Below are 25,048 nucleotides of genomic sequence, written 5' to 3'. Positions count from 1 at the left end.
CCAAAAGCAAAACAAAAAACAAAAAAGTGTGTGTGTGTGTGTGTACATATATCAATCAGTAACTAGTTAAAATGGAGCAGAAATGAGGCTGGTTGTCAGATTAATCAGGAAGTCCTCCCAACCAGAGGAGAGTCTAAAAAACAGGGCATCTTTTAAGCAATTATCTTTGTTAGTTTTCTGTTACTGTGAGAAAATACCTCGTAAGTCAATTTAAAGGAGGAAAGATTTATTTTGGCTCAGTTTCAGAGGTTTCAGTTCATGGTCATTTGGCACTGTTGCTTTGGGTCTGTGGCAAGACAGGAAACCATGGAAGGGAACATATGGTGCAGCAAACCTATTTACTTCATGGTGACCAGGAAACAAAAAAAAAAGGGGGGGAGGGCTGGGTTCCAGTATCCCTTCCAATAACATAATTTCCACATAGTAGGGGCCACCTCCTAAAAGTTGGACCACCTTCCAATAGTACCACAGGTTGGGGATCAAGCCTTCAACAAATGAGCCTTTAGGGAACATTTCAGATCCAAACCAGAGCAATCTTTGAAGTTATTTCCCACTATTTAGAGCTAACCACCACCCCACTTCCTCATTAACAAGCAATGTTAAATGTAAGCATTCAAAACATTAGTCTGACAAGTGGACCATAGAAAACACAAGAATATCAAAAAGATCCATGGCATGAAAATGTTATAAGAATTTCTCTTGATTTTTAAGGTAGCATGGATGTCAGGAGAGTTACCTGCACATATGTGCTTTCAGTTGGATCATTCAGAACATTCTACTGAATAACAGAAAAGGCTGTTAGTGGTGACAGGATATACTCTATAAAATCAGTGTAGCTTTCCTAGATGATTTCCATCATGGAGACGAGGTTTGGGATGTACAATGTGGTTAATCTGGGTGGAGATAAGGTAGAGAATTGGTGAGAGAAAGAGTTCTAAACTGAGAGGAATTCAGTTCAAAAGAAAAATACAACTTTGTGTGTATACAAACACTTTGCATCTTTTATTTCTTAAGATTTTTCTGAAGCAAAAAAATATTGCCTCTAAAATAAAAATACTACAAACACTAAATACACATTAGCAGCTGAAATTTGCAAATAATGAAAAACATTGGTGACCCTCTCCTTAGTGGTACTAATAAGCACAGTTGGAACTGCACTTTTATGAGGCTGGATGAACATTATTCCTAAAGGTCACAGGATCTAGGCAAGGCTGAGCTCTTCTCAGACTAGGCTGCAGAAATATGGTAAAAGATTTTTTGGTAACAGGGATCAAACCCAGGACCTCACATATGCTAGGCAAGTGCTCTAGCACTGAGTTATATCAGGACTTTTTGTTTTGTGACAGAGTCTCCCTAAGTGGCCCAGGCTGGTCTCAAATCTGCCATCCTCCTGCCTCAGCCTCCCAAGTAGCTGGGATTACAGGCATGCATCAACATCCCCTGGTGATGCTGTTTTGTCACCACAGAAACACAAACTCTGGAGACAGAACGGGGTCTATTAAGAGATGTATGACAAATTATTCAAGTTTGAGTCTCAGCTTCCTCATCTACAAAATAGGGATAATAAGAATACCTACCTCTTAGGAGTACTGTGGGTTTCAGTGAGTTAATACATATACGGTACTTGGAGCACTTCCTGGGACCAAGTAATGAGTGTTCTTACTATTCTCACCAGAGCTAAGAGTTCCTCAGCTACAGATTCTCAGAGCTCTAGAAATAGTGAGACAGCCTAGAAATGAAAGAAATCTATGATAGTAGTAAAACTGTTAGCACTTGCTGCTCTGTTCCTTCCATCAAGACTATGACTCCATTTTTTCACATCTTCTTTCCTTTTATTGAAAAAAATTTTAGAAAATGGCAGTTAATAAAGGGCATAAACAAATCAATAGGGATATACTAGTGGAAAACAGGCAATATAAAACTAAAAATGCCAATGATTTCTTCAATTGGTTAAGAACACAAAATGTAACAGGCAGGTCTGTTTTAAACAAATTTAAAAGTTGGTATTTTTGTTTTCTGGGTTTTTTTTTTTTTTTTTGGTAATTCTTCCCAAGTCAGATATATACACACCCACAAAAATGGTGTGTGGAAAGTTGTTGAAACAGGAATTAACACAAAGTCAAAAACAGGTTAACAATTTTTTAAAACTGAGTCTTCAAATGCTGCATGGCACAAAGCTATACTATAGAAAGTACTACTAGGTACAAAAGAAAAAAGTCTTGTACAGCTTTTAGCAAGAATGCTTTTCCAAAGCAAGTCAAAACAACACAATTGGCAGACCAAGGAAGCTACAGCTAGACATAAGAGCTACAACTTCTCATATCTGTGCTAGAAAATCCTATTTTTCCATAAGGGACTAAAATTTCAGGACAAAAAAGGGACATTTTAAACATTTCTTACTTTACCCATTTTAAGTTCTGTTTCTTCCCCCACCCATCCAGTAATTCAGCATGATCCAGCAGAAAGAGGGCTGCTTTTAGAATTGGCTATTTTATTTTTCTTTCTGTGGCAAGACTGTCATGGAGCCTGGATATTTCAGGCTCGTATGCATCCATGACCAGTGTCCCGCTGTGGTCAAAAAACTTGGCAATGGACTTGGTGAATTCGGCTTCCCGTTGCTGCTTTGTTCTCCCACTGATGAAGGTCAGCTTCAGGGTATATTTGTCATCAAACCTAAGCATCAGGGCAAAGAGAACATATCAAAAGCAAACACAGTATTAGAAGATATTACGAAATATTATTAATACTGCTGAGTGTGATGGTGGTATTTTCCTAAAGTTATTTGGGGATGATTGATTATGATATCCAGGTTTTGTTTCAAAATATTTCAGTGAGAAGAAAAATGTATGTGCTTATGTCACACAAGACTGGCAAAATGCAGACAGTTACTGCAACTGGGAAATAAGCACATGGGAATTGTGTTACTTTGACTGTTTTTTGTATATTTAAAAATATGTATAATAAAAAGCTTTAAAACTGAAGGGAAAAAAAACCAACAGCACAGATGCAACCAGTAACAATAGAGCACCAAGTGTTTCTGAAAGAATAAGCTGGGCATTAGCAATATAGGGAACATGTGAATCCTTTGTACTTGGGCACAAAACTTTCTGGCAAAGACTTCCCAAACACTCTTATCTGGGTCACATGTGTCTCCTTCTTTCACAGCACCATCAGTTAATATTCAGTTCAAATACTAAATTATATATCAGATCTAAAGATAGCTCTCATGCTTTCAACACAATTATCTGTACTGAAATGAGTTTGTGTATTTGTGTTTTTTACCAGATTGGGAAATTCTTGAGGGCAAGGATTTTTGTCTTAACTGCTTACTCTTAGCATGGCATTTTTATGAATAAAGAATCCTTGCTATCAAGGAGGCTCCCCAATTTCAGGCTGCTTAGCCCCTGCAATCTGTAAAAATTGAGTTCTAATTTCTACTGATTCCATACCCACTGCTACACGAACTCCAGAGATTCCTGTTACACTTAAGGTACCAGGAAGATCTTTACTATTTCCATCCATTCAAGAGGGTTTAATGACACCAACTTCTGGCAGGCTGACACACTCCTCACCAGCTGTTTCTATCCACTTATTATGGAACATTCAGTGGATTATCATGCAGGTATTATCCTTAGATAAAGAAGTTTCTTAGGTATCTATTTCTGCATGTTTAAAATGGGAAAACTTCCACTTACTTGTAGGATTACTATCATGGTTAGAATGGTGACTACTGTTAACTATAGCCCCCCAAATCACAACTCTTCAATAAGCTGTTGATCATTATCCCAACTTGGGTAATGACTAGTGAAGCCCTTGAACTACTTTAAACACCTCAAAAGATTTTTCTCAAGCTCTGATCACTTGTTGCTAATTTTTTTTTTTAACTTCTGGGCCCAGTTTTATTGGCAGTAACAGTCCTTTGATGGCAGGATATGATCTGATGAGTTGTGACCTGATGCATTTCAGAAATAGCTATTCATTAACTCAAATATTTATGGAGCTCCACCTGTATGTATTAGGTAGTTTCAGATGCTAAGAATAGACAGCAATGAACAATATAGGTAAACATATGCCATTTAGGGATTTTCATTTTAGTGTGTATGAGGAAACCAAAAAACAAAGATGTTCTTTTAAATATAGTGGGGCAGGAAAGTTTTACTAGGCAAGTGTTTCAGCGGAGCCCAAAGAAGGTGAGAGAACAAACTATCTGGGAAATTGATATTCCATGCAGAGGAAGCTACAAGTGCAAAGGCCCTTAGGCAAGAACACACCTGCAATGCAGAGCTGAAAAGGGTCAAGGTGAACAGAATGAAGTGGAAGAGAATGACAGTCACTGATTAGGGGTGCAGACGATAGATATGTATTAACTTCTAAATCATAATTAGGATGTTAAGTTTTTTCTCTGCATAAGAGTTTTGAGCAGAAGACTGAGTTGATCTGACATTTCAGACAGATCACTCTGACTGCTATGCTGGGAAGAGATGGCAGGGGAAGCAGCTGTAGAAATCCATTAGAACATTATTACAGAAACCTAACTGGGAAATGATAGTAGCAATCCAGATGGCAAATGGTCAGACTGAATACATTTACACAGTAGAGCTAACAGGATTTGTTGACGGACTGGAGAAACATGAGTCAAAATGACTCCAGTATTCTATAAGAATGGAGAAGTAGAAGAACTTAAAACAAAAACAAACACACAAAAACCAAGAAGCACAGGTCAGAGAGTGGAATACTTAAAATGGAAATTATTGGAAGTAGTTAGTTATGGAAAGGTCTAGGGCATATCCATGGAAGTAAGTGTTTAAGATGTGGTAGAAAACAAGGTAATTAGTGGACAGAAGTAAAACAAAGAGGCCACAGTACTGGGGAAAAAAAGAAAGAAGTCACCTATCTGGACATGGAGATCACCAAGACTTAGGAAAGGACAGAGTTATAGTCAAAAAAGAAAGAAAGGAGGTTTGGGCTGTAGCTCAGTGGTAGAGCGCTTGCCTCACCCATGTGAGGCAGGGTTTGATCCTCTGCACCACATAAAAATAAAGATACTGGATCCATCTACAACTTAAAAAAAATAAAATAAAGGGGCTGGGGCTGTAGCTCAGTGGCAGAGTGCTTGCCTAGACTAAGTTATGTCAGGGAGTACTACTTAGAAGAGAAAACAAGTAGGAAGCAGGTGGCAGATAATCAACCCAGTGAGGACAATCTTGACTGAAGACACAGGGTCAACTGGAGAACTCAGTAAATTATAACTCCACAATATTGCCAGAGTAAAAATATGTGCTTTGAAAGGGACATTCAAGAAAGAGATATCATGAAGGACAGATGCTAAAAGGTTTCATGTGCTAATGGAGTTCAGGGTATATAATAAATGTGCTGAGAAGCAAATGAACTGCACAATCCTTACATAAATCACAAAGCATTTCAAATCATTTGAAAATGGCAAATGATGGTCTGTGAAACCTTTCACTGCCATTTCATAGGGCAGCTATGGAACAAGACATCAGAATCAGGCACTATTAAACTACTAAGTCACTCTACTAGGGGAGAAGGAGGAGTTGGGAGGACAGAAGAATGTTCTCCACCAACAATATGGTAGCTGGCAAAAATCAGCAGGGAATATAGAAAAATCAGAAACTTTATACACTGCTAGTGGAACTGTAAAATGGTGCAGCTACTCTGTTAAACAGGTTGGCAATTCCTCCAACAATTGAAGAGTTACTATATGATTTAGTAACTCCTCTCCAAGAGAAATGAAAATTCATACACACAAAAACATGTATACAGATGTTTATAGCAGCATTATTCACAATAGCCAAAAGGTGTTAACAACCCAAATTTCACCATCAATTGATGAATGGGTAAACAAAATGTGATATATCTTTGCAATGGGATATTATTCAGCCATTAAAAGGAATGAAGTAGTGAAGAATGCTATAGCATGGCTAAACCTTGAAAATATTATGCTAAGTGAAAGAAGCCAGTCACAAAAGGCCTCAACAGGTCATACATTCTACAATTCACATGCAATGTTCACAGAAGATTTTTATATAGTAAGTAGATAGGAAATTGCTCAGAGTTGGGGGAAATTGCTCAGAGTTGAGGGAAACAGGGAAATAGCTAAAGGTTACAGGGTTTTGTTTGAGGTAATGAAAATGTTCTAGGATTGACTAAGATAATGATTGCAAATAACTGTAAATACACTAGAAACCAATAGACTATATACTTTAAAGGGTGAACTGTATAGGTGGTGAAGTGTATCCCAATAAGGCTGTTAAAAAACATGTCAAAATAAAAATAATGAAATCAAGATGTTGCTAGATTCTAGAATTACACAACTCTTCCTCAGTAGCCTGGGAAAAAGTTCACATTCACAATGGCTGAGGTCAAAAGGAGTTAGAAGCCCTGCCCCAGGGATAAGCAAGAACTCAGTTACAACATCAGAATGAAGGTCTGCTCCCCTTCCTCATAGACATTTTCACAGATCAGCAAGGAAAGAGAGCATTTGGTGCTGATGCTATGTTATCTTCATACATGGATAATTATAATTTGAGGGTCTACTTTGTGCTAGTAAGTGTACCACGTGTTTTTAGTTAATGACTAAGGCATGATTTCTGGACTCAAACTTTTAGATTACACGATGCTGGAAGAATCAACGTAACCTTTGTGCCTGTATTCTTATCTATTGAGGTATTTAGCACAATTCCTGATAAATAGTAAATGTAATACATTTGCTATTATGGTAAATGGTATAATGGAATTTTGCTATTATTATAACTGCTATCATATCTTCCCAATAACTCTAAGGAGTCATCTTTGACTTCACCAAAGCTCAGATTGTTTACATAATTTACCAAAAGTCACACAATGACTTTTGTGAGCTGGCAAATGGACTCCCTTCTGGGTACTTATATGGACTCTGGATTATGCTTTATAAAGTTATACAGAGCAATGATCCAGAGATTCTTGACAGCATTCAGAGTGCAGTCAGGATCACAGAAGGTACAAAGCTAAACAGGTTTTTCAAAGATAACTGATCTTATTACTGTTGTCATTTGTTAACTCAACACAAAGGAAAAAAAAAGATCTTTATCATTTCACCAAAGTATTTTCTTAGATGGTTTATCCTCAGAGCATTTCTGTGATAACCCAATCTCAGAACTGCATGCAGTGTTAGGAAAAATCTTTTACATCGTTCATTCATATCCCTTTCTTCATTTTACATCACCAGTGCCATGCATGATCTGCATAGAATACACACTTAATAGTTGCTGCTAATAATGACAACACCCTGGGGCAAATTCAACACTAAAACTTAAGAATTTATGAGTCATTACCTTTTGAGACTGGAGGACAGTTGCCAAATATCATCAGGATCCATCCCAGTAGGATCCTTCCTGTGAGCCACAAGAAAGATGCTCTTCTCCTTATATGAGGTATAAATTGTCAGAATCCCCATCATCACAAAATAGGTTCAAATAAAGTTAAGGGGAAATCACATAAACATGCAAACAAAAGAGAAACAACACAAACTGACCAAAGAACACAAAAACTTTCATAATCTTTTTGAATTTTTTTTGTAGTTGTAGATGAACAGCATGCCTTTATTTTGTTTGTTTATTTTATATGGTGCTGAGGATCAAATCCAGTGCCTTACACGTGCTAGGTAAGCACTCTGCCACTGAGCTACAACCCCAGCCCCTCGTGATAGTCTTAAAAACGGTCGATTTTGCCTTACTGCAAAAACATCCTGTGTTTATGTACCAAGAGAAACAAGGCTGATTAATCCTCCAAACATCTCAAAAAAGAAGAAAAAACTACAGGGCACAAACCAGTTCTCATCTTTTATGCTCAAAGACGTGTAGTAAGATCCTATTACCTAGCCTGTCAAGACTCCATTATAATTTGTGCTATTTCTCTATTTTAAAAAACACAATAATCACAATGGACTTGACCACATTCCACCAATTTCAAGGTCACTAGAAGAAAAGTGACTTCAAATTAGTTATACTATACGATCAATTATTTCCTATGTATATATGGGCTTACTATTACATTCACTTAACAGCATTGCCCACCATATCTGACAGGCACTGTGTGCTAGAAACTGGCACAAGAGTTTTGTGTACATTGTTATTAAAATATTATAAACAGGAGAGTCAGGAAAGTATAGTGCAAAGCATACAGACTTTGGAGTGAGGTGATCCTAAGATTTGAATCTTGGTCTTTAACCAACAGAAGTGTGACAAATTATGTTTTCTTGCCCAAGTATTCTCACCTCTTTTAAAATGGAGAAAACAGCAACTTTTTAGAATTGTCATGAGGTTTAAACATAAATATATCTGTATATATTGTGTCTAGCACACAGATTTATAATGGTAGTTACTACTATCATATATAAAACTGACTCGATCTTGCTTTGTTTTAAACAAATATAATCAAAGTACCATAAAAGGAGGTCTCCTGTTGCTGTCACTGTTCAAACCTCTGGAGTTCCCTTAGAACCATCTACAGAGTCTGTTATAATTCTTTTGAACTGTTTTAATAGTGAAAAATTCATACTGGGAGATAAATCTGGTTACTGAAAGGGATCAAGGATCACATAGTGCCAATTCTGGGGACTATCATTTGACACTGATTGGACAATACCATTTTTGATCAGGGTCTGCTTATATAAGATGGCTTGCTAACTGCCTCTGAGGGTAGAATCTTTTAAAAATATTTCAGGTACAGGCAACGTTGTTTAATAATTTGTTTTAACTAGCACAATGTTGGCACATAGCAGACCCTCAGTGACTATTAATGATACAGAGCCAGGCGTGTGGCCCAAGTCTGTAATCCCAGTGGCTTGGGAGGCTGAGGGAGGAGGATTGCAGTTCAAAGCCAGCCTCAGCAACTTACCAAGACCCTATGTAACTGTGTTACTTAGGGTCTGAACTCTGTCTCTAAATAAAATACAAAATAGGGCTGGGTTTGTGGAGTGGTTAAGTGCCCCTAGATTCACTCCCCAGTACCAAAAAAAGATAGAGAGCTGCATGTACTAACATGTAAAGACGTATACTATACTTTTCTTAAGTTAAAAATAAAGTGCAGGTAGGAAGGACAGAGTGAAATAGACATTACCTCATGTACATATATGACGTACATGTATGACTGCATGACCAGTGTGATCACACAATATGTACAATTAGAACAATTATGCTTCATTTATGGATGATTTATCAAAATGGTAATAGTCATAATTCTAAATTTACTATAAAAAAGAGAGGAGAAATGCTCCTCAACTGACAACGGAATTATGGAAACATTGTTAAGTCAAAAATGCAATTAGTATACCTAACCTTAACGAACATCTACGCTCAGAACACTTACATTAGCCTGCAGTGTTTAAAATCATTAAACGCAAAGTCTATTTTATAGTGAAGTGCTGAGCAGCTCATGTAATTTACTGAATACTGTACTGAAAGCAAAAAACAATGGTTACATAGGCACTCTTTCATAACATAATAACATTGGGAAATCTTTTTATGTATCTTTCCTTTTTGCTTTTTGTTTCAGCTATAATTTGAAAACTTAGAAAATCTTAGACTGAGGGCTGGGGTTGTAGCTCAGTGGTAGAGCGTTTGCCGAGCATATGTGAGGCACTGGGTTCAATTCTCAGCACTACATAAAAATGAAATAAAGATATTGTGTACATCTACAACTAAAAATAATTTTTTAAAAAAAGAAAATCTTAGATTGGATCATTTTAAGTTAGCAACCACATTACATACCAAGTCAATTATAAAATCTCATTTAATCTTCATGATAATTCCAAATATTACCTACAAGTGAGAGAAATTCAGTCTCAAAAATTTTAATTTCTTATCACCACAAGAGTACACACACAGGGCTGGGGTTATGGCTCAGTGGTAGAGCGCTTGCCTAGCATCTGTGAGCCACTGGGTTCGAGCCTCAGCACCACATTAAAAAAAAAAAAAAAAAAAAAGATTACCATCACATAGGATTTCAAACCCATGTTCTATGGTTCCAGAAGAGGTTCTTAACTCTACTGTAATACAAGCCAAACTTATACCATAGTCAGTAACTCCCAGTCCAGCCCCTCAGCTTCAAGGAAATCTGACTTCTGACCCTCCAAACTGTGATGCTTTTCTAATACTCTGTGTAAATGGTTTAAAGCAGCCTGGTCTAATGGAGAAAATTTGGGGCTAGAAGTGAGACAAGCTGGCTTTCATTATTCCTATATGGTTGCTATTAAGTGCTCATATAATAATTATAACAATTTCTATGTTAACAACTAAAGTGAATTACAGATAAAACCACCATATTAAACCTAAAATAATCAAAGACACTAAACAAATCTAAATGCTTATTATGTTAAATTCTAACATAGGCAGGCACCAAGAGATATGTAAAGACTGTTGGTAGGAAACAAACCTGAGTATAAGTAAAGGATATGATATAACACAAAGAGCCAAAACGGGTTTGGACTCCGGAAAGGGGTGCATATAATCCCAAATCAAAGCCACTATGGCAAAGAAACAGGAGATGGTACAGATGGTGAGGCGACCGTCAATTAGCCCAAAATTCTCCACATACTTGTACTTTTCCAGAAGTACCTAGTAAGAAGAAAAGGAATCAAACTGCCAGGAATGTTTTCTTCATGCTACCTGCTTTTATTCTTGATTTCTATGAAAAATAATTATATGAATTAACAAATAGTTCTCTCCAACCTGTATTTTACCCTCTAACCAAAGATGACTTGAGTCATTTATAAAAGATCCCAGAAAAAAAATTCATCAACTCCTTACATTTTTTTTTTTTAAATCCTCAACTTTTCCCATAGGATACAATTAAAATTTTCTTTTCCCTTTTCAAATGGAGAAATGACTAATCATGGATAAATGACCAATCTTCTCTCAACCTTCTGTGCGTTAAGGGAATTAATCTCAAAAACAATAAATTACCAACTTTCTTGAGATAGTCAACATTTATATTTTAACACACTTTCCCCCTATTCTGTAAGAGTTCTGGTAACTGCTTTCTGCCTTATTTTCTAATATTGAAAATTAAGGGGCTGAGGTTGTGGCTCAGTGGTAGCGCATTCGCTTAGCATGCATGAGGCACTGAGTTCGATTCTCATGACCACATATAAATAAAAATTAAAAAAAAAAAAGAAAATTAAGGACACTTCAAGTTAACAGAGGAAAAACATCCTCCAGGAAATGGGTTGTCAGCTGTATACATGCTCAAGGACGCTCAAGAACGTACCTTTTTGGCAGAATCATCCAAAGAGTTTTTCACAGCTGATCCATCCCATTTGTCAATTTTTACAGGCTTATCATCAATTTTCCACTGTAAAACAAAGAGAAAAATTGTTCATCAAGGAACTTGACATCTTAGTTGGAAAGGCCAGGAAAAGGAAAAGAAAAAGGAAAAGGAAAAGGAAAAGGAAGAAAAGAAAAGAAAGGCTGAAGGAGACAAGACTAGGCCACTAGAATCAGGCAGTACTCTTGATGTACATATGATGTTTACAATCTCCAAGTAGAGAAGTCAAAATCTTATACAAGCCCAGAACAAGAATACTTACACGGGCTAGTCTCTGTGTGAACTCATATTCTCCACCCCCATCCATTTCACACAAATGTGAGTAAAGAAAAAAATTCCATTTGTTCATTATTTCATGAACTACAAAACTACAACTCAGAAAATACATACGGGAATTTACAGACACTAAAGAGAATGGGCAGGGTTTCCTTTAATACTTCTTCGTCAGGGGTGCGGTTATAGCTAGGCTGGTAGAGTGCTTGCCTAGCATGCACAAGGCCCTAGGCTCAATCCCCAGCACCACCACAAAAATAAACAAAAACAAGTTAAAAAAAAAAAAAAAAACTTGTTGGTTTGTAGGTTAACAACTTTTACATTTTAACAGCATGTCTTAATTTTAATTTTATAGCATGTACAATAAATCTAGTACAATCTGTTAGAGCACTGAATTTTCAACCACAAACCAAGTCCCTGACCCAGTCCCAGGTATGAGACTTTGGACAAACTTTGTTTTAATTTTGTTATCAACGAGGTTTAGAAGTTTCCCAAATACTGCCAATTCAGAGGCAACTGATCCTCTCAAATGTTGCTAGTAGATGTTCAAAATATTACAAGATCTACAAGTGAATTTAGCTCCCTGGATTCAACCTCAATTTCTGGAAATTTTTCTATAACTAAACACATGTGAAATAATATATAAAGCTACTGACTGCAGTATTGTTTATAGTAGAATAAAATAGAAGTAATTCAAGTGCCTATCTATAAGGGACTAGTTAAACCAACTATGGTACATCCAGATATCCTAGAAAGGTAGAGGGAAATGGGTGAGAGTGAGACTTCAAATGTGTGCCTCTAAAATTTTTAAAAACATGTGAGTATATTATATGGTAAAAAAAATCTCAAATTCAAGTCATTAAGTGAATGCAGCTTAGGTGGAACACAGTACTTATAAATAATCTGATAAATCTTGTCAGATCACAATAGCCAACATTGTTCTTTTTTTTTTCATTTTTATTAGCAACTCTTATTTTAGATTGAGTAAAGAAATATTGTATTTCATAAATATTATAAACCAGTAGGAAATGCAGAATAAATTAGCTTACTGAAGAACAGAAACCATTATATCTCATCAACCTTTTTAAATTTGACTGTGAGTCTATAGGCCAGTATATAAAAAAGAACTGTTCATGAAGTCTGTTGAGGGAAAAAAAAACCCAAAAACCCATAAACTAAAATAGTCATACTTAAAAAGTGATTAAGTCAATCAAAATTTTTCCCTCTGATGCCTTATAAAAACAAAATTTTTCTTTTATAACATTACTCATGATAGCATGCAACAATACTGATTCTAATAACCTTCCAACTTACAAATTGTATAGGGTGTCAAATTCTAAAAATATAAATTGAATCATGAATTACAACGTTTTCTAGCTAAAGAGCTAGATCATATGCACTCAGTCAAGTAAATCTCATTTTGATAGCCACAAGTGAAAGAAAAAACTCGTAAATTCACAATAAAATTTTAATTATTTATGAAATAAAGTCAGAATAAAGTCATTTAAAAGTTTTAAGTAATTCTAAAAAAGAAAAAAATCATATTCTCAAAGAGCACAGATGCTGTCAACTAAGACAGTATCATTGTCTGCAGTGCATCCCAGAAGAGAAACTCGCCTCTACAATTCACAGGACAATTTCTTAGCAATGTTTAGGGATAAAACACAAAAGCAGGAGTGCTGCGGCACACATCTCTAATCCTAGCTACTTAGGAGGCTGAGGCAGGTTATGGAAAGTTCAGAGGCGAGCCTCAGCAACTTAGTGAGACTCTGTCTCAAAATTTAAAAAAATTTAAAAGGTTTGGGGGTCCAATCCCCAGTACCAGGAAGGAAGGAATAAAGGAAGGAAGGAAGGAAAAAAAAAAAAAAGCAGATACTTCAATGTGTGCTAAAATAGCCTCAGCCTTAACTCCAATGTCTGATACCTGGAACAAGTAAAACAGGAATATTTCTAGTAAATGACATAAGGCACAAGAAAGATTATAATTTGATTTCTTGTATGCATGAAAAACCTTAGCCCATTTCAAAGTAAATAAAGAGGGCAGTGACCTAAGATTCTTATTTTTCTTGAGTGTTATTTGCCATCATTCTCAACTACTCAAGACTAAAATACATGGTACTCTTCCTGATCTCTCTGCTGCTCTCAGTTATTTTAGAATCTTTTTTTCCCTCACTCTCGCCTTCCTTCACACTAAGTAAAAGTTGCAATAGAAAGGAAAAAACACATGGGACCTCAGAGGATAAATTAGTGACGGACAGTGTGCAGAAAAGAGCATAAGAGGCTGGGGAGATAGCTCAGTTGGTAGAGTGCTTGCCTTGCAAGCACAAGGCCCTGGGTTTGATCCCCAGCACCACAAAAAAAAAAAAAAAAAAGAACGAGCCTGACACCCTTAGAAAGACCTTTTTGCAAAGCTGGTCTTGGAATGGCATCTGTTAAACAGTTCCCACAGTGACATAAAACATTCCCCAAATAAGAAGAGTGGCTTGTTGTGCACAAACTGCTTATGTGAACAATTCAAGGATTCAATTCAAGGACTCTAAGAATTTCCACTTCTTAGAGAAAACTCTTTTGGAGACTTCAGACTTGCTTCAATCTAAATGGGCTGCTTTCCAGTCCTACTGTGTAACTGTCATCCTGGACTCTACCTTTACTATGACACTGGGGTTCCCTTATCTCTCTCTTGGACTGGATTCCATTTTCTTATTATATCTTACTCTTTCCTTGGTTCACTATTCACTTGATTTAGTGAAGCACAAATCTAGTGTTTTCCTTGAAAAGTGTGTAATGGAAATAAATTTAGAGATCTCATGCATCTGAAAATGTACCCTCTATACTTGAATAATAGAAAATTATTTCTCCTTAAAAAGTCTGCACATAGCTGGGGTGATCCCAGCAGCTTAAGAGGCTGAGGCATGAGGATTGCGAGTTCAAAGCCAGTCTCACCAATTTAGCAAGGCCCTAGGCAACTCAGTGAGACCCTATCTCTAAATAAAATACAAAAATGGGCTGGGAATATGGCTCAGTGGTTAAGCACTCCTGAGTTCAATCCCCAGTACCCCCTGCAAAAATAAAGTTTGACATTTTAATCCATTGTTTCAATAATGTGTGACTACTGATATTTCTGAAGCCATTCTGATTCCTGAAAACTGTATAAAAAGCTCTTTTTGCAATCAGTATCTAAATGTTCAAAACGTACGTCCCTTACACAGGCCAAATTTCATCTACAAAACTGCTAACGCCACTATGAAGGACCAAGCAGACCATGAATCTGGAAACTACTGTCCTTTAGATTAGAAAACTAGGATTCAGGGATGTTAAGTGCCATCCAAAAAAAAAAAAAAAAAAAAATCTTTCCAGTTAACTTACAAATACATGGCTCACTATTTAAAAAAAAAAAAAAAGGGGTGGGGGTGGGGGTGTAAAGGGTTTCCAATCCCAGTAGCTGAGGCAGGAGGATTGCTAGTTTAAAGCCAGCCTCACCAATTCAGTGGGGCCCTAAGTACCTCAGTGAGACCCTGTCTCTAAATAAAATAGTAAAAGGCTGGGGATATGGCTCAGTGGTTAAGCACTTGGGTTCAATTCTCAGTACCAAAAAAAAAAAAGGGGGGGGGGGTTTCCTTCCTAAGTCAGACACAGTAATGCACACCTATAACCCAGCTACTTGGGAAGCTGAGGCAGGAAGATTTCAGGTTCAAGGACAACCTGGGCAACTTAGTAAGAGCCTGTCTCAAAATTTAAAAAAAAAAAATTTTTTTTTTTTTGGTGCTGGGGATCGAGCCCAGGGCCTTGTGCTTACAAGGCAAGCACTCTACCAACTGAGCTATCTCCCTAGCCCCCCAAAAAAGATTTTTTTTGGGGGGTAGGGTACCAGAGATTGAACCGGGGGTGCTTTCCCACTAAGCCCCAGACCTAGCCCTTTTTTAAAATTTTATTTAGAGACAGGGTCTCACTGAGTTGCTTAGTGCCTTGCTAAGTTGCTGAGGCTGGCTTTGAATTTATATTCCTGCCTCAGTCTCCTGAGCACTGGGATTATAGATATGTGTCATTGCTTCCAGCTCAAAATAAAACTTAAAAAGTTAAAAAAGGCTGGGGATGTATTTCAGTGGTAGAGTGCTTGCCTAGCAAGTGCAAGGCCCTTGGTTAAATCCCCAGTACCATCCCTCTCCCCCACCCCAAAACAAGTGTTCCTTCTTCAGTAAAAGAACTTTATTTTTTCCACTTGTTTTCATCTCTGTTCTGTTTGTGGTCTTAGTCTCAAAGATAAACTGTACTTCAAACCACAAAGTGATTGCAGTTAGACTGAATACAAACAGATGTAGGCAAATACATTTTCTTCCTCAACCAATAAGGTGAGTTCTTATTATTCAAGAAGTGTGGAGTCAGGTTACTTGAATTCAAATCTTCACTTTTACACTTAACAGCTGGGGAGATATTGTGCAAATAACTTAATCTGTCTAAAATCTTAGTTTATTCACTTGTAAATTCAGAGTAGTAAAATTATCTACATGTTGGAATGAGGATTAAATACTGCAATTATGAAATAGCACAATGCCTGGTAAATAGAGAGTACTTATTAAAATTAGCTATTGTTAGTAATTATGTAAAACTATATAATACACTGTGATCATGGTTAGTTGACTATAAATAAGTTTTATCTCCCTCATTAGGTGTCAGGAACTGTATATTATTGCATTTTCTGAGTCAGAAACATAATATAGTGTTAATAGCTATTAATTTTTTTAAACTGTCTGAATCCTCATAAATAAAAAACGTAGAAAAAAAGGGACTTCTAAAACATTAACTTTGGGCTGGGGAGATAGCTCAGCTGGTAGAGTGCTTGCCTTGCAAGCACAAGGCCCTGAGTTCGATTCCCCAGTACTGCCAAAAAAAAAATAAAATAAAATAAAAACTTCTTCCTTGACAACTACTGTACACATGGCTGAAATTATCTCACTGGTTCCTGTTTACAGAATTTCTTTTGGAAAGCAGGCAAAAGGTATAGTCATAGCTACCATTTCTTGAATACATATATGTTCTACATACGTATGTATGTTTATATATTCTACCTCATTTAATCCTTACAAGAATCCCAGGAGTTAAGAACATATATTCTACCCCATTTAATCCTTACAAGAATCCCAAGAATTAAGAACAGTTATCCTCCTTCTACAGATAACACTAAGGATTAAAAAAAAAAAAAAAAAAAAAAAAACTTGCCAAAAGTGAAATCTGTAAGTGGTAAAACCAATAATCAAATAAGGTTTTACTGATTTCAAAATCCATGCTTCTTCACTAATTAGCAATACTTTCTATAAAGTATAAGGAAAGAAATTATTAGCTATCAAAAACAGAGAAACAAGTACTGGGGATATAGCTCAGTTGCATGAACAAGGCCCCGAGTTCAATCCCCAGCACCACACACACACAAACACACACACACCAAATAGAACATAAAGCAGAGATCCTTGAAAGGACAGCTATACAGTATATACTGATTTCTATCAAACAAGCTCTAACAATATAAAGAAATCTAGAAAGAGTATTTTAATCTCAAATATGCCCAAGAAACATGCAAAATACCCAAAATTTTGAACTTACCATTTCCCCCTCAATTTAAAATCAACTGCGGGCTGGGGAGATAGCTCAGCTGGTAGAGTGCTTGCCTCTCAAGCACAAGGCCCTGAGTTCGATCCCCAGTACCGCAAAAAATAAAATAAATTAAAAAAAATAAAATCAACTGCAATTTGGCTGCAAATAGAGCTCAAAAGTATTATTTTAAAGAAATCACTTTCCTGCACCACCAACAGGAGGAGAAGTCATCTTTGATCAAACGAGCATACTTGATGCCTTACTGGATAGATGAAGAACAAGGGACAAGAATGAGTGGTCAATGAAAGGACCCCACTCTGATTTAAAGAACTGAGCACAGCTCTAAGAAAAGTCAATAAACTTTTTCTCTCCCTTCTTTGATGTAGCCATTTCAGAAGATGGATATTAGCTGCAAGGGCGAAAAATAGTAGGAAACAAGGCATATGAGTGGGGAACCATATTCTACACAGTATTATTTACAAGGCTGAAGAATTTGAACTTTATTCTGAGGCAAGCAATGGACAGCATTTTAAGCAGGGAAATGAAAAATTTGTTTGTTTTTTTAAAAAGTCATTTTAGTAGCAACCTGGCAGATGGTCTTCAGGGGAGTAACCAACACAGACAAACACATCAGATGGTGCCTAACCTAAGTACTAAAACTGAATGCTCAACAAGCAGCAGCAGGGGGATGAAAAGGGAATACTTATGATGCAGAATTAGCAGAGCTTAGTGACAGAACAGTTATAAAGAACACAAAAGAGATGACCACCTACCAAGAATTAGGGCTTTGGATAACCTGTCTGAGTCACTGTGTCATTTTCCAGGAAAAGGACAACAGAAGGAAAAAGGATAACTATCCCTTTCTATGTGTGGAGCTTGAGCTGTTTCCACTCTTAATTATATTTTTCTTCCCTTTGATTTCAGAATTTTCTACACCAAAATGAAATAACGAAAACTAAAAGAAGACTCAGAGGCTGAGATTACTATTTGAGTTGTACATATATATGAATTCCAACCCCCTTCACATGCACACATTTAGCAAGAAAACATCAGTAGAAATAAGTTCGAAAACAAGAAAAAAAAGCGTTCAATTTGGGAAGAAAATGTCTATCTTGAGACTGCAGTCACCTAATTTAGATCCCAATTCAGAAAACCCATGATAACCCAAAGAAGAGATTACAGCTCTTAGCAACACACCAAATCTTCAATTTCAATCTTTTTTTTTAATAAAAAATGGCCAAAAAAAACACTGCAAAGGAAACCACTGGCTTACTAGTGCTTATTAGTGGTTGCACTTATGACTATAGTTAGCTGGAAATTATAATTACCATGTGTCAATTACATTATGAACATACACATTAGTGGCAACTCCAGAGAAACTGACTCTTAGATATTTTCCATTGCCTTCTCTGCTCTGCCGCAAACTATATTAGCAATGACTAGGCTGCTTCTGTACCAGCCTGACCCCATGACTTAACAAGCATATACTACTACTGTTCTTTGGGAGCCAGCTCCAGACACTGAATCCATGGTTTAAACATCCCATCATTGATCCCAGTATATGTGAAGTATAAGACTAAAAATGGTTCAAAGTGAAACAACTGCAGAGGTAAGGGTGTGAGATGAGTCCTTATTCTATAGAGGTGGCAGGTCATACATTCCAAGAACTGTATATAATCAGTTCAGAAAAATGTAGCTGTATGGTAAATTCCTTCAAACATTCCTAGCAGGGGGAAAAAATTCCTAGTGGGAATATAAAATGGTTCAGCCACAGGGGAAAACAGTTTGACAGTTGCTTTCAACAGTTATCGTTAAGACCCAGGAATTTTACTCCTAGGTGTATTATAGAGAATAGAAAATGTCTATCTTAAACTAATGTCTATAGTAGAATAATCAAAATAGAAAGAACTCAAAAGTCAGTTGATAAATGGGTAAACAAAATGTGGTACAACTGCACAATGGATTATAATTTGGCCATAAAAATGAATAAAGTAATAATACATGATATGATATGGATGAATCTTGAAAACATTGAGTAAAAGAAGATGGTCACAAAATGCCAAATATTTTAAAATTCCATATGAAATGGCCAGAATAGACAAATCCCTGGAGACAAAAAAAAAAAAAAAAAAAAAAAAAAGTAGATCTGTGGGGGCTGGGAGGAAGAGCTTAGTGGCAGAGTGCTGACCTAGCATGTGTGAGGTCCTGAGTTCAATACCCAGCACCACTTGATAAAAAAATCAGACCTGTGTCTGCTAGGGGCTGAGGGAAAGAACAAGATATGACTGTTAGCATATGGGGTTTCTTTTGGGGATTATAAAAATATTCTGAGAGCCATGTGTGGTGGCACATACCTATAATCCCAGCTACTCAAGAGACTGAGGCAGGAGGCCCACAAGTTTGAGGCTGCCTTGGCAACTCAGCAAGATCCTGTCTCAAAATTTAAAAAAAAAAAAAAAAAAAAAGGTAGGGGGGGTTGTTGGGGGGTATCACTCAGTAGTAGAAAATCTGGCATCCCTGGGGCTCAATCCTCAATACCACAAAAATAAATAAATTAATTAAATGTTTTTAAAATTCTGAAATTAGTGGTAATGTTGAATAACCTTGTGAGTATACTTAAAAAAAAAAGTCACTAGACGGTGAACTTTAGCTTCCAGGACACCACTTACCTTCCTTCCTGACATCTGACTTCTTTATTTGATTTTTGTCTTCTTCCTGATCAGTAAATATTGGCAAGCTCCTGATCTTGTCCTTGGCCCTTTTCTCTGCCTACACTCATCCCAAGGAGATCCCAAGTGTTAGGGTTTAAGTGCCATGTACAAATGGATAACGTCTACATTTATATTTCCAACCTAGACATCTCCTATGCACCAACCTATGTGCTCAACACCTGTTGCCCTCTGCACTTAAATGTCTTACAACATCAGACTTAAATAGTCCAATTCTTTTATTTTGGTAGTACCAGGGATGGAACTCAGGGTCTTAAACATGCTGGGCAAGCACTTCACCATTGAGTTACATTCCCCAGACTTTTAAAATGTTTTCTTTTGAGACAGGGTCTCAGTAAGTTGTCCAGACTGGCTTCAAACTTTCAGTCCTCCTGTCTTAGCCTCTCAAAGAGCTGGGACTGGAAGTGTGCACCACTGTCCCAGGGAGAATCGAATTCTTGATTTCTGCTTTTCCCTCAAAGTGTTTTTCTCCCAATCTTCCTCATTTCAATAAAAGACACCTCTACTCATCCAGTTTATGGAACAAATACCTGTTAACCTTGATTCTTTTTCCTGCCTTGTATTATACATTCAGACCATCATTATACATATTTGACTATACATTCAAAATATACACAGAATCTGACCAGTAGTCCTCAATGTGAAGGTCACTGTTAAAATGCAGAATAAAAGAGATGTGTGAAAAATGCAATGTTCAGGCCTCAACTCTACAGAATCTAATACAGATGTGAGAAGAGGTCCAAAAATCTGTTATTCTTAACAATACCCAAGGGAATTTCGTGTAAATAAACCTCACATTGTGATAAATGTTTATTTATCTAAGGAACTGAAACCCAGAAGAACCAGCTATAAGTAGGAATTATATATATTTATACATATACATATTTTTTCTTGAGTGCTTACTGTGTGCCAGACACTACCTTTTTAGGCAAATATCATTATTATCCCCAATTTACAGATGCGGAAACTGAGATACAAAGAGATTTATTAACTTGCCCAATAAGGCACATCAGGAAGACGGCAGAGCCAGAATTCAAAGCTAGACAAGTTTAGCTCCAGAGCTTAAGCTCCCAACTAAAATAGAAAATCTGTGTTTTAAGATCAGGCTGACAGCTCAGACAAAAGACAGACTCCAGGTATGAGGTTAAAAGAGACTGCACACAGCTTCAGAAAGCTCAGTTTAACATATCAATGTTAATAGCCAAAACAAATTAAGCAAGCAGCTTTTATTTATAGCTGCCACTCAGAAAAAAATGCCTTAATATATTTTGGGCAAAGCAACTTTGTGCAATGAACTAAGTCAAGTCATTAAGTTAAGGAGGCCGGAAGAAAATTTGCATACTTGTTTTCAAAATCAGTAAACAAGAATTGCTGTGTTCTTAAAGTCAGTTTCAGAGGAGCAGAAATTCACATCTGTTCAGAGAAAGCTAGAAGTACATGTGCCTTATTTTATTATTATTCTTTATAGCAAATGAAACTACAGCTGCAGAAATTAAAACCCTCCCCCTCAAAATCAAGATAAATCGAACTAAAGGACTATTAAAGGTAACAGCCTCTCGTTCCCACAGAGCAAAAGCTGCTCTATTCATTCCAATCCTGCTCCACTGAGAACAATTTTATCATGCTCTCTCCCACAGTACCCTCAATTTTCATAGAATTAAATACATCATCCTCTAAGCTGTTTCTGAACACTGAAGTAGGTGTTTTTTTTGTTTTTTTTTTCCTGTTAAAATCAATGCTTGTAAGTAGTTACTGACTTGAGCACTATAGAGAATCCTTCAAAGGTAACTGGACAAATACAAATGGGTGAAGAAATACAAGGCAGTATGACATATTAGGTGACCGATTCATTTCCATGTGCAATAAGATTTAGCAAAATTCAGAATTCAATGTAAGGTTGAAATGAAATTTTCCAAGAAAAAGCACTTAAACAGTTTCTATTTTCTCTTCTGTCCTTGCTTCTTGCTTAAAACTTCCAAGTGCTCCTTTGTGAGGCCTTTATATCTATTTCTGCTACTCAAGTTGGAGTTCTCATCATTTTGTCATTCCTTTTATTTTTTTATTTTTTATTTTTGGTAGTTGTAGATGGACAGCATGGCTTTATTTTATTTGCTTATTTTTGTATGCAGTACTAAGGATCAAACCCAGTGCCTCATTCATGTTAGTGCCACTGAACCCCAGCCCATTATTCCATTTTTATACAGCCCTTTAAAAGAACATTTACCAATATACTACTATTTAATCTTTACAATAAGACTATGTATGTTCACAATATTTATTGTAATAAGGAAATTCAAGTTCAGTAATATATAACTTATCTAAGGCAATATGGCTTTTAGCATGTTACACAAGAATTCAAACTTAGGTTTCTTTCCATGAAATCCTATACACTGGTATGGCATAGGTCCTTAGTAGAAGACTTCTAATTTCCACCTCTCCAAATTATCTGAATAACTTCCTAAAAAAACTTTACCCAGTCTCAAAAACTATTAAAAGTTTCTACTCCAACTTCAAGCAAACCATGCCCACCCCAATATGATTTTATATGTCACTAAGTCCCCTTAGAGAACCTTCCAGTTAACTAGCTACCTGAGAAACCTAAGGTACCCTCACATTCTGATCATCTTGCTCCAGGAGACTTTCTTAAATGATATGCTTTTCTCCTCTCCCTCAAATTAAGGTCTGATCTCCACTCTCAGATCTAAGAGACATTCCCCTAGAGCCCTCACCCTCAACTACATCTAAGGATCATTCTCTCATTTAAATTTCTGCAAAAGGCATATTTTTGGATATACCATATACTTCCTTAAATATATTTAATAATATTTTGACTACCTCATCTCTCATATTAGGTTATGTAGTACTCCCTAATAGGATTCTTTTATGTTTTGTTTTGTTTTTTTTTTTTTTGATACAGGTGATTGAATCCACAGGCATTTAACCACTAAGCCACATCCTCATCCCTTTTTATTTTTTGAGACAGGGTCTCACTAAGTTGCTGAGGTTGGCTTTGAACTTGCAATCCTCATATCTCAACCTCCTGACCCACTAGGATAACAGGAGTGCACCACCTCACCCAGTTCTAAAAGGATTCTTGATGTACTCCTCCACAATCACACATCTGTACTGGACACTATAGAGTACAGAGATTATTAATGTATATTGTCACATTTGAGTCTTCCAAAAAAATCTGTAATGTAGGTGCCAGAGACCTAATATTTCAGATGCAGAAAAGAAGCTTAGTGAGGCTAACTGACTTGCCAGTCTTCATACTGTTTCCAAGGAGCAGAAATACCCCAAAATCTAGGTTCTTCTAATAACACAATGATGCCATGTAGTACATACAGCTGGCCCTCCAAATCCAGATTGTACATTCACAGATTAACCAACCATGAATCAAAAATATTCAGAAAAAAATGCAACTGTCCTAAACATGTATACTTTTTTATTGTCATTATTCCCTAAAGGATATAGCATAGCATTATTTACATACCATTATATACTATAAGTAATCTATAGGTAATTTAAAGCATACTGGAGATGTGCAGTTTATATGTAAATACTACACCATTTTATATAAGGGACTTGAGCATCCTCCAGTGTCAAAATCCACAGCTCCTGGAACCAAATCTCAACAGACATAGAGGGACACCTTATTTAGTAATTTCTGCCTCAGCAGAAGGCCCATGCTTAATGTTTGATGATACGATTGGAGGGTGGACGAAGAACAGTCAGTAGGGAAATTTTTAAAAATAAAATAAAACAAGCACAGGTCGTGAGGTACTGGCTTAACAGAAAAATAGAATTTGTATATGAAACTGTCCATTAATTCCCAATGCTCTCACATGTCTTGAAGAAATTTACTATTCCAGATTCCAGAATACATTCCTGTCTTTTAAAGGTTAAAAGTGTAAGAACCCATAAGACACAAAAAGACAAAAAAGATCCAAATCTGAGCCTCTCCATACCATCATGTATTCATTTCTTAAGCACCTACCATGTGTTAGGCACAGGAAAGTCTCAAAGCTGTTTCCAATGAAAGTAAAAAAATCCTGTTTACCATATGAAAGACCTTAGGGTACATTTAGGTTAAATCTCTCATTCTGCAGATGAATAAACGTAGATAGAGCAAGTATACAACAAGGTCACAGACAGAACCAATACTAGGACCTCGCTTTCCCTGCATCTATTTCTTCCTACATGCTGTGCAAAGGATAAGAAAGGGCAACCCAGGTACAGTTTTACTCTCCCCCCCCCCTTTCCTTTCCTTTAAACCCTTGTTGCTAAGAGTGCAATTAAAAAACAAAAAACCCTGACGGGCACAGAAGGAAAGGGGCAAGCACTCGCTCGCTAACAGGCGGAGAAGGGAGGGTAAAGAAGACACGAGGGGAAAATCTTTCTTTTCAGCTCAGCGGCAGCCCTGTTTTCGGTAAGTCAACACTCAAATGTTTTCATTATTCGGCGTAATAAAAATGCCCAAAAACTTCAGTAAGCAAAATGACTCAAGGAACACATGGAATCTGCAGCAGCACACGAGGGTGACGTGGTGAGGAGTTTGTGTTTTACCAACTTCAAGCAGATTCTTTAATTCCTTTGGGCTTCAAATTTTACCCGTCAGTGAAGGGCTCTTTGTACGGTGGGCATCAGCACAAGGGAAAAGCGATGGCCACATTGATGTGTGGGAGTAATCAAGACGAAGCTGTGGTGGCCAGCATTAAGGACTAGTGACACTTCTGAGAAGAAAAGAAGACGTAAAGAAAGTTCGGGCTTGAAGTGTGAGGTGAACGGGCTACAAGCGAGCACAGGAGGGCTAGACAAGGGCTTCCCTCAAGAGGCCGCCGAAAATAAGGGGGCGGGGATGGGAAGGTGGTCTCGCCGCTTCCCAAGCCTCCCCAGAGTTGGACTATCCCCAAGAACCGACTCCTCACCTTATCTAACAAACCGCTGCGGCCGCTGCCTGTCCCGCAGCTGGGGCCACCGCCAGCCCCACTACTGCCTCCGCCACCACTTCTCCCGCCCTGTGCAGCCGCCGCCGCCATCTTGTCTGCTTCTGCGTCTCCCTCCCCTCCGACTTGTCGGAAGCCGATTGGCTGAATCTGCCGGCCTGACGCGCCGCGCGGAGTCCATCGGGA

At 37.2% G+C, this 25,048-nt stretch overlaps 1 protein-coding gene across 1 annotated transcript; it reads right to left on the bottom strand.

Moving 5' to 3' along the window:
* Nucleotides 1-346: 346 nt before the first annotated feature.
* Nucleotides 347-25,001, bottom strand: Spcs2 (signal peptidase complex subunit 2). The gene is made up of 5 exons (XM_047516043.1): nt 24,845-25,001; nt 11,269-11,352; nt 10,456-10,616; nt 7,335-7,469; nt 347-2,673 (listed from the first exon to the last, which is right to left on the bottom strand). Exons 1-5 carry the CDS (start codon nt 24,953-24,955, stop codon nt 2,487-2,489), a joined length of 678 nt encoding a protein of 225 aa, XP_047371999.1. The 5' UTR covers nt 24,956-25,001; the 3' UTR covers nt 347-2,486.
* Between the last annotated feature and the right edge of the window lie 47 nt (nt 25,002-25,048).

Source organism: Sciurus carolinensis, chromosome 11, assembly GCF_902686445.1.
Source record: "Sciurus carolinensis chromosome 11, mSciCar1.2, whole genome shotgun sequence".
Taxonomy (NCBI): Eukaryota; Metazoa; Chordata; class Mammalia; order Rodentia; family Sciuridae; genus Sciurus; species Sciurus carolinensis.
Note: the sequence above shows the minus strand (reverse complement) of the source record. Positions and strands in the feature narration are given on the sequence as shown.

Coding starts and splice junctions, on each gene's coding strand:
- Spcs2 (XM_047516043.1), bottom strand. CDS start 24,955: ATGGCGGCGGCGGCTGCACAGGGCGGGAGAAGTGGTGGCGGAGGCAGT. Junction 11,353..24,844: donor GCAGCGGTTTGTTAGATAAG/GTGAGGAGTCGG, acceptor TTTGTTTTACAG/TGGAAAATTGATGATAAGCC. Junction 2,674..7,334: donor CTGTCCTCCAGTCTCAAAAG/GTAATGACTCAT, acceptor CCTGATGCTTAG/GTTTGATGACAAATATACCC.